General features: G+C 37.4%; 1 protein-coding gene across 11 annotated transcripts in view; it reads right to left on the reverse strand.

Annotated features, from left to right (window-relative positions):
* The window catches only part of FOCAD (focadhesin), a 313,151-nt gene that overhangs the window by 253,664 nt on the left and 46,333 nt on the right, over positions 1-13,154 (reverse strand). For 8 of the 11 annotated variants that reach the window (XM_009456376.5, XM_063787943.1, XM_016960678.4 and 5 more), the window contains one exon: positions 2,684-2,788. The exons of the other annotated variants lie outside the window; for them this stretch is intronic. In XM_009456376.5, coding sequence (XP_009454651.2) covers positions 2,684-2,788 — 105 coding nt within the window. The remainder of the gene's footprint in view (positions 1-2,683; positions 2,789-13,154) is intronic. 11 annotated transcript variants of the gene reach the window in all.

Consider the following 13,154-nt stretch of genomic DNA (forward strand, 5'->3'; position numbering starts at 1 on the left):
TTGGAGGAACTTAAGGCTCTTATACACTCAATTACTCTCTACTGATTTATAGTGCCAAACGGCCATTCACATAAGGGCTCTCCATAAACATTACCAGATTATGCCAACTCAGGTGATTGATTCCGGACCTCTTAATGTGCCACGTATCTAAAGACAAGCCTATGTATCCAATTCTTCTCAGCTTCTCAAACTAGGCTTCCTATTCACACCTTGCACCAATTGCCTTTTGAAACAAGACTGAAGTTAAAAGAACCAACTATAGGAAAAAATGAATTAAAAGGTCAAACATTACAGATAATTAAAGGTCTAACAATTGCACACGGTGAAGACAATCAGGATTAAAATGAGACTAACCCAAATTCTCTGCATTATAGAAAACTTCTTTTTACCATCATCTAAACTGATGCTTCTTATACTTTAAGGTGCCTATAAATTACGTAGAAAAACTTTCTAAAATGCAGTTCTGACTCTGGCACTCTGAGATGGAGTCCAAGGTTCTGCATTCTTCACAGGTTCACAGGTATGCCGATGCGGCGGTAGCTCTGCTACTCAACAGTGTGGTAGGGCAAAAGCAGCATCAGCATCACCTGGGAGCCTGTTAGACAAGAATCTTGAGCCCACACTAGACTAAGGAAAAAGATTCTGCACTTCAACAAGGTCCCCAAGTAATTAAGATGCACATTTTAGAGCAGCTGACACACCACTTTGTACTCACTGTGAATGACAATCACCTAGGACACTTTTAAAACCACTAGGCCTCACGGCAGAGATTCTGATTCATTTTATCTAGGGTATTTGATCGTTCCCATGTTTGTCTCTTTTTAAGCACACCTAGGTGGTTCTAATGAGCACCAATGTTGGGAAGCATTGAACTAAAAATACTTCCCTGAGAGGGGAGAAAATATGGAGTGACTGCTAATTGGTAAGGAATTTCTTTGGAGATGATGAAGATGTTCTAAAATTGATTATGGTGATGGTGGCATAACTTTGTGAATGGAGTAAAAGTCACTGAATCATACATTTTAAATGGGTCATTCATATGTGAATTATATCTCCATAAAACTGTTACATAAAAATTTCAATTAAAAACTTCAATAGCTTCCCTATTTAGAAATAAATAAGCCCATCTTAACAACAACTAAATTGAATTATTTTCTATCCTGAACTCTGGCCCAAGAGTTTGAATTTCTTTTTAAAAAGGAGGAAATGCAGATGTTTATTCAGAAATATTAAAATATGCTCATTTACTCTGCAGGTTCAATTCTAGCCAAGGCAATGGATAAAGAATAAACCCTTACGTCACAAAGGACACCACTATGTTAAAAAAAAAAAAAAAAAAAGCATATTTACCAATTTGGAAAGCTTTACTCTGCAGACCTCAAGTTTTCATAGTATTTTCAAATAAATAATTTTCCTTTTGCTTCCCTTATTTAAAAATAAATTAGTTAATTCATTGTACCACATTCTTCCAACTTGTATGTTTGAAGATATTCACAAAATATGTTAAGAAAAAATATAAAATGCAAATATGACCTTGTTTAAAAAAATGCCTTAAGAAACAATAATGTATTCATAAAAATAAGAGATCACAAATAGCACTAAAAATTACACGGAAGATCATGGTATATGAGATATACCACGACACAGACCATCCCATTTACAGTATATGAGATACTGTTTACTTATTATCAAAAAGAAAGCACTATAAATACAGGTAAGTAATAGACACCCCTCTGTATTTTGGAGAGAGACTCTCTCACACTTCTGATACCTGTGGTGTCAAATACTGAAGACTACAGGTGCTGTAAGATCAATTCAGTGGTGGCTCACAGCAAAAGTACCTGATTTCCTTTCCCTGTTTGATCACCATAGCCCATGTAAGCCATCTTCCCCACATGAATCAATGCCCTTCTTTATGGTTCCATGCTGTCATTCTTTTGAAGCAGACACATTCTGAATGCCTCACTGAACAGAGTTCCTAGGGCAACATACACTGATTACATGCATCTTCTGGGTCCTCTGCTAACTCAGAGCCCCTCTCTTAAGAGATGGCTTCCTGGGTCCTTCAATGCAATAGGTAAGGTCACCTTCACAAGGAAGTATGATTCCCTCCCTTGACCACAACTCCCCCAGAAAATCCAATGCATTGTAGTATTATTGCTACTGTGTGTATTTTATTTTTTTTAAACAATTCTACCTTATTACATTCTACAGATGACAAAGAAAAGGCAAATCAACACTCCTAACTACTGACCTTGGCCTAAGTCACTTGGAAATAGCAGTCTTCTATTGCTTTTTATAGTAAGGCAGATTACCATCCTGCCTAACCTAAATCCCCTCCTGCTTTAAATATCTTTGTTCAATGAAGTCTTCCATTTCCATAATACTGTGAAGATGGTTACATATTCTAGAGTAAACAGAATAATCTGAGTTTTAGGTAAAAGATTTCAATTCCAAATTAGCAACCCTGAAACCCACATTGGTGATACTCATCTTGTCAACTCTATCTCAATCCTCTGAGTCTTTGAAACGCTAACTTCCTGAGAGGTCAACACCCACAATCACTGTGTGCATATCCTGCTGAATTAAATAACTAATTCTTACTGGATTATCATGTCACAGTTAATAATTTCATTAAAAACTCATATTTGTTTAAAAAAAAAAAAACAGAAAAAAGGCTTACCTAATGGTATATATATTCTGAATATTCTTTTCCCCACCTTGTCCTTCCTTAAGAGCTTGCATTTGTAGTAAGTGCATAATGGCTTTTATCAAGCCATGTGTATTTCTGTAAAGAAATATAGCATGTTAAATGTTATAGATAAAAAGTGAATATTCTAATCAGGTGCTTAATCCTATCATTTTAAAATAATTTTAATACTTGCCACCCACATTAAACAGTAGCCACCCACAGGCACTCAACTCATTCTATAGTACAGCCCAAATCCATCCAACACATTTAAAGGAGAAGAAATGGAGCTAAAGAATCAAACCACCAACTTATCAATCATCTGCCTACACATTCTTGGGGGAAAATCAATCAGGAAAAAACAAACATTAGCCCACATAATCTCAAGCAGTGACCACATTGGTTGCCCACACCGAATGACCAAATATTTCATTTATAAATATTAGCAGACCATGAAAAATAACCAAATATATGAAATGGATCAGCCACTCTAAAAAGTGGGCCAGGGAAGCAATCAAAGCAAATAACCCCCATCGAAATAGAGCTAATAGAAAGGGAATAGCAATTTAAATTTTTTCCTTATTTTTGTAAGAGATAAGAGGATAAACATATCAGAAAGAAAAATAGGCTGCCTTTCTTAAATAAAAATCTCCCTGGAAAATAGAAAGAAAATCTTAGAAATAAAAAACTCACTATTTGTTAAATTTAAAAAGTAATTTTTTTTTTTTTAGATGGAGTTTCACTCTTGTTGCCCAGCCTGTAGTGCAATGGCACTATCTCGGCTCACTGCAACCTCCATCTCCTGGGTTCAACTGATTCTCCTGCCTCAACCTCCCAAGTAGCTGGGATTACAGGCATGTGCCACCACACCTGGCTAATTTTGTATTTTTAGTAGAGACAAGGTTTCACCATGTTGGTCAGGCTGGTCTCAAACTCCTGACCTTAGGTGACCCGCCTGCCTCAGCCTCCCAAAGTGCTGGGATTACAAGTGTGAGCCACTGTGCCCAGCCAAAAAGTAATTATTGTTTAATTATGCTTGTTAACATTTATTGAGCATTACCATAAGCTAAGCACTTTTCTAAGTTCTTGCATTATGTCATTTACTTCAGAACATAGTTGATTAGAAATCAATGTTAACTTTATTTTTGGGTTAGAACACTACTTGGACTTAATTAGGTATCATTTGTGGCATTTATGTGAGATGTTACTGAGTGTATTTTTTTATGGCATTTAAGGTTTTCCAAGTGACAAAAGGTTTGGCCACTTAGTAGACCTCCACAGTCCAATATAGTAACAGCCACATGTGGCTGCTGAGCACTAGTAATATGGTTAGTCCAAATTCAGATGTCCTGTAAGTACAAAATACATGCTAGATTTAAAAGACTTTGGGACACACAAAAAAGAATATTAAATACCATGTATAATTTTTTATATTGATTACATGTTGAAATAATATTTTTGATATATTGGGTTACATAAAATATATTATTAAAATTAATGTAATCTATTTCTGGTTTTTTAATGTGGCTACTGGAAAATTCTGAATTACATATGTGGTTTGCATTTGTGGCTAAGATTATATTTCTATTTCACAGCACTGCTGTAGACACTCAAATAGTTTAGTACCTAAATGGATTCTTTGGGGAGTATTGAGGTTTCTCTTGCAGCTGAAGCATTTTTCACAATCTACAGTGGTATGTTTTCTCTTCCATATGGATCCTCTTAGGACCATTCAGTATAACTCATGGATGAATCTTTCATGACATATGTCACATGTGTATAGTTTCTCTCCTGTGTGGATCCTCTGGTGAACACAGAGGTCCCAACACTTCATGAAGCCTTCTCCATAAAGATTCTCTCTCCTGTGTGTGTTCTCCAATGGATGTCAAATCGAGATTTGGCTTGCTCACATGCTACACATTGGTACTGTGTCAATTCTATGGTACTTTGGCCCACAAAATGGCCAGTGAATCTCACTGTAACTCAGTGAAAATTAAAATGGAAATCTTTTTGTAAACTAGAATGAAGTGTAATTGCCTCAAAAAAGTCTGACTGCATGGCATCTCCTTGAGGACCTCCTTGGGTAACCAAGGTATTGCCTTGTCTTCTTCCTTTGGAACTGTTCACATTCTTCTGAGAAACTTCTCTATTGACACTGAATTTCTAGACTCCTCTTATGCCAGAGCTTAGGAAAAAGATACCTCAACATCCAAACTTTTAAAATAAACTCCTTCTTTGCAATTCTTCACACCATTTACTTTTTCAGAATCAGAACTTTTTGTAACTGAGAACTCTGGACTATAAGGACTGGTGTCTCCCAGTATATCCTTCAGTTCTTCACAACTCTTCACAACACCTTCCTTTACAAAGACCTGGAGATCCATGCTGCTATAAAGATACATGCACACGTATGTTTATTGCGGCATTATTCACAATAGCAAAGACTTGGAACCAACCCAAATGTCCAACAATGATAGACTGGATTAAGAAAATGTGGCACATATACACCATGGAATACTATGCAGCCATAAAAAATGATGAGTTCATATCCTTTGTAGGGACATGGATGAAATTGGAAACCATCATTCTCAGTAAACTATCGCAAGAACAAAAAACCAAACACCGCATATTCTCACTCATAGGTGGGAATTGAACAATGAGATCACATGGACACAGGAAGGGGAATATCACACTCTGGGGACTGTGGTGGGGAGGGGGCAGGGGGGAGGGATAGCATTGGGAGATATACCTAATGCTAGATGACGAGTTAGTGGGTGCAGCGCACCAGCATGGCACATGTATACATATGTAACTAACCTGCACAATGTGCACATGTACCCTAAAACTTAAAGTATAATTAAAAAAAAAAAAAAAAGAAATGCAAATTAAAAAAAAAAAAAAAAAGACCTGGAGATCCCTCAACATAACTGCTCTATCACCAATTTATCAAGAACCTATACCTAGGTATAAATGTCTGGACTAAGTCACAGTGTAGAGTTCACACAGCCTCCTCTGAAGTTCTATGGGATCTGACTCCTCCAAATATATGAATTTTGTAAGCTAACTTACCAGGTCTCAGGGATGCAGTCCTGCAGCTCTGACCCAGGCCTGTGCCTAGATGTTAAATGATACCATGAAATATACAATCTCATCATCACTAATTGGGTGAGCCATTCTGAGAATCCAGTATCTGACTAAAGCCTATCATAGGGAGTCTACTTTAGTCTGTCCTGGAGAAAGAGTCACTACATGTTTAGAAGCATTCTTATCTTCTAGCCTTCAATGTCTATACAACTGAAAATCAGCTTTCAAGTCGTATTTAAGCTATTTATATACCACTGAAGAAAGGCCAGGCTTCACCTAGTAACCTCGTAAGACCGCACTCTGAGCCTAATGATTAGTTGAAATGACCAGTGTTGATGAATTTCTGACTGAATTTCTTCCAAAAAATACAAATTCATTAAATAATCCTTTTTTGCATGTGAAACTATATTGGTTTTCCTTAATTATTTATTTGTCATATGACTAGAGTTCTAGAGATAACAGATAACAGATCTATGGTTTTTATGGTGTCCTACCTTTTTATGAAAGCAGGGGAATCCAAGAGAAAAGAATAGACATCACATTTACTTTTAATTCCAAGGGATTCACAAAACCACCAATGCTGATAAATGAACTCCAATTTTTTAAACTTTAAGTTAGGTCTCACTTACTCTTATCTGTGGATCCAGATTTTATTGTGTAGATAACGGAGTCTATGCTGTATTTTCAGCAAGAGCGTAGCATGAGTAGTTTATAATTTTTGAAAGATGATGGCATCAATCAAATTACACATAGCGCCATTCAAATGGTTATACATTTGCCTTAAATTTAATTGAAACTATCCCCCTCAACCCACCTGAAATAGATATTATTTATATTAATAAATATTATGTTTAATAAATATTATGATTTACATATTTCAAATGGGTTGAGAGGGATACTTTCAGGTTAATATTTATTTAAACCCGTACTTCAATTTGAATTAACTAGGGAATCTTAGGCAAGTCACTTAATGCCTAGGGGTCTCAACATCCTCGTCTTCATAATCAAAAATCATAATAACCCCATCTCTTACGTTGTTTTAAAAAATAAAGAATAGTATGTCAGTAAATTACATGCTTTTTCAAAAAGCTGGGATAATTCAAAACTTACACTATAACATAAAGATAATAATGTTCTTCCCTCTTTCAGATGACGCTGTGTAAGCACAGGCATCAGAGTTAATGAATGCTGAAGCCTGGAATTTGCCTAAAACTAACTACAAACTCACCCTAACTCCTAAAAATCTCTAGTATTTTCCATCTCTTAGCTCAAAATCTGCTTTTCTTGTTTTCAAGTCTTTGTTATTCTGGATCTGAGATCTACTCCTGCAAAATGAAAATTATTGTTGAATTCTGTATGATTTCATAAAGAGGTTACAGTAATTTGAATCATGCTAAAACTCAAAATAGTGAATTAGAAGAAAACATAACCACTGGAGAAGCAAAAGTCAAAGAAAATTTCACTGCACTTACATCTTCAAATTGAAAAAGCTTCCAAGTACTAAGCAAGATTTCTGAAATAAAATAATTGCTGACATTTCTCAAAGGATAAAAAAAATCCTATAACCTCTTAAATTTTATAAAACAAAAAAATTTATAAAATAAAAACAACTAGGCTTGCATCATTTCTAATTTGGCATCAGCATTCTTGTCTACAAACAACAAAACTGAATGAAGCAATGCATGTGGAGTTATAAGAGAAAGGCTTATAAAACTCAGTAAGTCCAAACACCTCCCCCAAAAAAGTGAGTAAAATATCAGAAAAGAAATATTTTCACACATAAAACTCTGAAAATTTTTCTTAAAGAGGTTCTCCAGTTAAATTAGAATGCATGATTGCACAGCCTTGTAACTATACTGAAAACACTGAATTACATACTTTGAAAGAGTGATTTTATAATATTTGAATTATATCCCAATAAGCTGTTATTTTTTTTTTAAAGATAAAACAATTGAAGAGGCCAGGCACAGTGGCTCGTGCCTGTAACCCCAGCTACTCTGGTGGCTGGAAGCCAGAAGATCACTTGAGGTCACGAGTTTGAGACCAGCCTGAGCAATATAGAGAGATCCCGTTTCAAAAAAAAAAAAACCTTAAAAAATAAGCCAAGCATGATGGCACACACTTGTAGTCCTAGCTACTCAGGAGGCTGAGGCAGGAGGATCACTTGAGCCCAGGAGTTTGAGATTACAGTGAGCTATGATCTTACCACAGCACTCAAACCTGGATGACAGAAAGACATGTCTCAGGGAAGGAAAAGAGAAGGAAAAGAGGAGGGGAAGGGAGGGGAGGGGAGGGGAGGGGAGGGGAGGAGAGGGGAGGGGAGGGGAGGGGAGGCGGAAGGAAGGAAGGATTGATTGAAGAAATAAAAAGCATGTAGACTACAAGTAACTTTGGTATGCATGAATATCAGAACATACAATTATTTTTCAAATGTGACTATAAAGATTAAAGCAATTGCTTTGAAAGAATTTATGGAGAAAAAATGTAAGAAATAACAAAAAGAAAAATCTGTAACTAAAATTCCAGATAGTTTCAGCAAAGTTGGTAGAGAAAGTTTTTAGCAGAGTGAAAACAAAGTTAAGAGAGAGTCTAAGATAAAATGTTTACAGCATGCATGCCCACAAAACAAGAAAAGCAACAAAATAAAGCAGATCATAAAATAGCAAAATGAGCAGAGAATAGAGATACACAAATCACAGAAGAATAAGATTCATAATACTCAGTGTTAAAGAGTAGGTGGGGGAAATAAGCACTTTCATGTTGATATGTTGGTTCAGCCTTTGTGCAGAGCAAATTGACAGTATCTATGAAAATTTTATACCCCTTTTCCCATAAACTCTGCTTCTATGACCCCATCCTATAGACATACCCTTATCTATACTCAAAAGAAGATATTCCTATAATCCCAGCACTTTGGGAGGCCTAAGGTGGGTGAATCGCTTGAGCCCAGGAATTTGAGACCATACTGGGCAAAACCCCATCTCTACAAAAAATACAAAAATTGGCCAAGTGTGGTGGCATGAGCCTGTAGTCCCAGCTACTTGGGGGACCGAGGTGGGAGGATCACTTGAGCCCAGGAGGTTGGGGCTGCAGTGAGCCATGATCACGCCACTGCACTCCAGCCTGGGTGACAAAGTGAGATCACCTCAAAAAAGAAAAAAAAAGACAATATTATACTGTATGTGTTATCTTTTAAAGAGGAAGAGAAAAAAACACATGTCTGTCATTAGGAAAGTGACTAAAATGTGACTCCTCTTAAACAGAATACTCTACAGCTGTTAATAAGGTTGCAAACAGATTTATGCATGTGACATGGAAAAATTACCATCACATATTATGTGGAAAAATGCAAGTTTAAAAACAAAATACATTTGAACGGAATATTCAATTCTAAAACACTTGGCATATGTGCATATAAATGTTTTTTATAGGTCTAGGAATGGGATTTCAATGTCACTGGGGTTAGTTGGTTCCTAATTCCATGTACCTGGATCTGACTTCAGATTACCCTGGTTTTCTCTATATCCTAGCAGAAACCAAGACCAAGATTTGAAGGAACCTTTAAGACTCCCTATTAGCTCTGAGTCCTTCCAGTCCTGCCATTTCCTACTTTTCACCAGGGCTCAATAACAAAAGTGAATTTTAAGAAAAGAAAAAAAAGATGACAAAAAGTAGTTTCACCACTGACTTCCATTACCTACAATTTCCACTGTTTGCACAACTTTTATTTTGTATTAGTTAAAAAATATTTATAATCTCAAAGTGTGAAAAAGACTTTTTTTGTTTGTTTGTTTGTTTTTTGAGATAGGGTCTTGCTCTGTCACCCAGGCTGGAGCACAGTGGTGCAATCATAGCTCACTATAGCTCACTGCAGCCTCGACCTCTTGGGCTCAAGTGATGCTCGAACCTAAGCCTCCCAAGTATCTGGAGCTATAGGTGTGCATCACCATACCTGGCTAATTTTTTATTTTTTTTAAAGACAGAGTCTCACTATGTTGCCTAGGCTGGTCTCAAACTCCTGGCCTCAAGCAATCCTTCTGCCTTGACCTCTCAAAATGCTAGGATTACAGGCATGAGCCACTGTGCCTGGCCCAGTGAGGAAGGACTTCCTGAACACAAATGAAAAATTCATGTCCTTTTTAGGGACATGGATGAAATTGGAAATCATCATTCTCAGTAAACTATCGCAAGGACAAAAAACCAAACACCGCATGTTCTCACTCATAGATGGGAATTGAACAATGAGAACACATGGACACATGAAGAGGAACATCACAATCTGGGGACTGTTGTGGGATGGAGGGAGTGGGGAGGGATAGCATTAGGAGATATACCTAATGCTAAAAGACGAGTTAATCGGTGCAGCACACCAGCATGGCACATGTATACATATGTAACTAACCTGCACATTGTGCCCATGTACCCTAAAACTTAAAGTATAATAATAATTAAAAAAAAGAAAAATTAAACCTGATCTCCTGGATAGACAGTATGAGGAGAAATTGAAATAAACAATGAAATAACCACGGTGTCTTCTGCTTAGGACCTGTATTCAGTCACAGTTTAGCACAGACACAAAAACATGTCATTTAATTTGAAAAAGCAGATTTCTGAGGAACATTTTTAGGGACTGGAATTAGACTTTAGATAAGCAGACTGTATGAGTTTGAGGTACACAGGTACCCGGAAGAGTTAATTAACAAATCAAGGTAAAGACTTTAATCAGGGCAAAAAAGAGCTGATTAGATATTATGCCTAACTTATTCGTAGTATAATGTGTTCAGGGGATATCAACAAAAAAAGGCATATCCAGCTGCCTACTAGACATTTCCACTTCAGCATCTGAATTGTGCCTCATATTCAACACATCCAAAATTGAACCCATGCTCTCCCCCTGACACACCTGGTCTTCTAATGTTCCCTATCTAAATGTAGAGAAAGCCAGAACTCAAGGAGTCACCTTTGACATATCCCTTTCAGTCATCTACATATTCAATACACCACGAACGCTTCATCCCTTAAATATCTCACAAATCCCTCTACTTCCCCCATCTCTAGTGCAAGCAACCATCACCTCTCACTCGACTACAGCAACAGCCACCTAATCTCTGTGTATCCCATCTAGGTGCCTACCCCAAACCCAATACTTTCCATTTTAATCTTCATACTGCATTCCAAATGGCCTTTTGTGGAATCACTAACACCCGCTAGATAAAACACTTCAGTACATTCCTTCTCCACCCAGGATAAAGACCCAAATCATCAAGATTGTCAATCATGCGCTGCACTGTCTGAATCCCACCTACCTTTCCAGCTTCATTTCATACCACTCTCCCCTCACTCTTAGCATTCTTTCAGGCCATCTTAACAGCCAATCTCCTTCCCACAGCAGGAACTTGGCACATACTATTTCCTGTAACTGGAAAGTTTTACCAACTCCTGTTTGCCTAGACAACTTTTATTTACTCCTTCGTCTCATCTTAGGTGTCACTTCCTCAGGAAAGCCTGCTTTTACCACCATGACTAAGTCAAATCTTCATCTTAAAGGCATTCCCAACACAGTATACTTTGAATGTAGTTTCTATAACTAGGCAATTATGGCATTCTCTCCATTGAAACCAAAAGCATCATGAGTGCAATAACTACGCCTGCATTCCTCACCACGGTATCACAGCACCTAGCACAGAAATACAAGAGATAATAAATATACTCAGGAGAGCATTAGGGAAAAGAGTTAATGCATGCTGGGCTTAATACCTAGGTGATGGGTTGATAGGTGCAGCAAACCACCAGGGCACATGTTTACCTATGTAACACACCTGCACATCTTGCACATGTATCCCAGAACTTTAAAAAAATAAAATAATAAATAAATATACTCAATAAATATGTTTAATTGGCCAGGTATAGTGGCTCACACCTGTAATCCCAGGACTTTGGGAGGCTGAGGCGGGCGGATCACCTGAGGTTGGGAGTTCGAGACCAGCCTGACCAACATGGAGAAACCCTGTCTCTGCTAAAAATACAAAATTAGCTGGGGGTGGTGGCACATGTCTGTAGTCCCGGCAACTTGGGAGGCTGAGGCAGGAGAATCGCTTGAACCCGGGAGGCAGAGGTTGTGGTGAGCTAAGATCACACCAATGCACTCCAGCCTGGGCAACAAGAACGAAACTCTGTCTCAAAAAAATACATATATATATATGTTTAATTAATAGATGGATGGATGGATACAGCTCAGGTACTATCTTGCTTGGCTCCCAAGGTAACCTCTGAAGGTATTTCTAGTTCTATATTTACATAACTTTACAGATGCACACTGAAATTCATGTATCTGATCTCTAATATCAAAATTCATTATTTAGTTTTTTACAAAATAATATGAATGCTATTACTGGTTGTGTTTCTAAAAGGCCTTTCATTTAAGGGATCACACATTTAGCAAATAGGATAACTGTAAATACTGGGAAGATGAAATTCATGTAATATCCTTATATTATCAAGCAATGAATTCTATTGGGAAATGAAGTACTTTGTTGTTGTTGTTGTTGTTGTTGTTGTTGTTGTTGTTTTGGAGACAAAGTCTCGCTGTGTCACCCAGGCTGGAGTGCAGTGGCACGATCTTGGCTCACTGCAACCTCCACCTCCTGGGTTCAAGAGATTCTCCTGCCTCAGCCTCCCGAGTAGGAGGGATTACAGGCACGCACCACAGGCCCAGCTAATTTTTTTTGTATTTTTAGTAGAGATGGGGTTTTGCCATGTTGGCCAGGCTGGTCTTAAACTCCTGACCTCAGGTGATCTGCCCGCCTCAGCCTCCCAAAGTGCTGGGATTACAGGCATGAGCCACTGCGCTCAGCCAGAAATGAAAGTAGTTTTTTTGTTGTTATGGGTTTTTTTTTCATTTAACTTATCTTATTCTACATTCCTACAACATTAAAACCAACTTAACATTCCTGATGGAATAGGAAAAGTAAGAGAGAAATATTCAGATGTACGCAGAGATTTAACTGCTATGAGGATTGCCCATGACATAGCTAAATCTACCACCCTGTAAATTAATTCCTAAGAGAGTCTTAGGAATATTAGATGGTTCCTATGACTTAATATGAAGACCGGGGCAAGAAGTCCTATTTGGAAGATGCTGTTTCTTTCACTCCCCTCCATCTTAACTCACTTGTTATATATGAAAATCACTGAATAGCAATAAGATTTTTGAAACTTTGTAAATTCCGCCCTCCTCTCTCAAGCTGCTTCTAAAGAGTGGATCCAAAAACAGCCTTAAAAATAGAGGAGAAGAGGACTGAAATACATCAAGTATGTTTAAATCCATAAGCTCATTATAATTATTTTATAAGAAAATGTAACTGGTCACCACTGAAAGGAT

This window comes from Pan troglodytes, chromosome 11 (assembly GCF_028858775.2).
Source record: "Pan troglodytes isolate AG18354 chromosome 11, NHGRI_mPanTro3-v2.0_pri, whole genome shotgun sequence".
Taxonomy (NCBI): Eukaryota; Metazoa; Chordata; class Mammalia; order Primates; family Hominidae; genus Pan; species Pan troglodytes.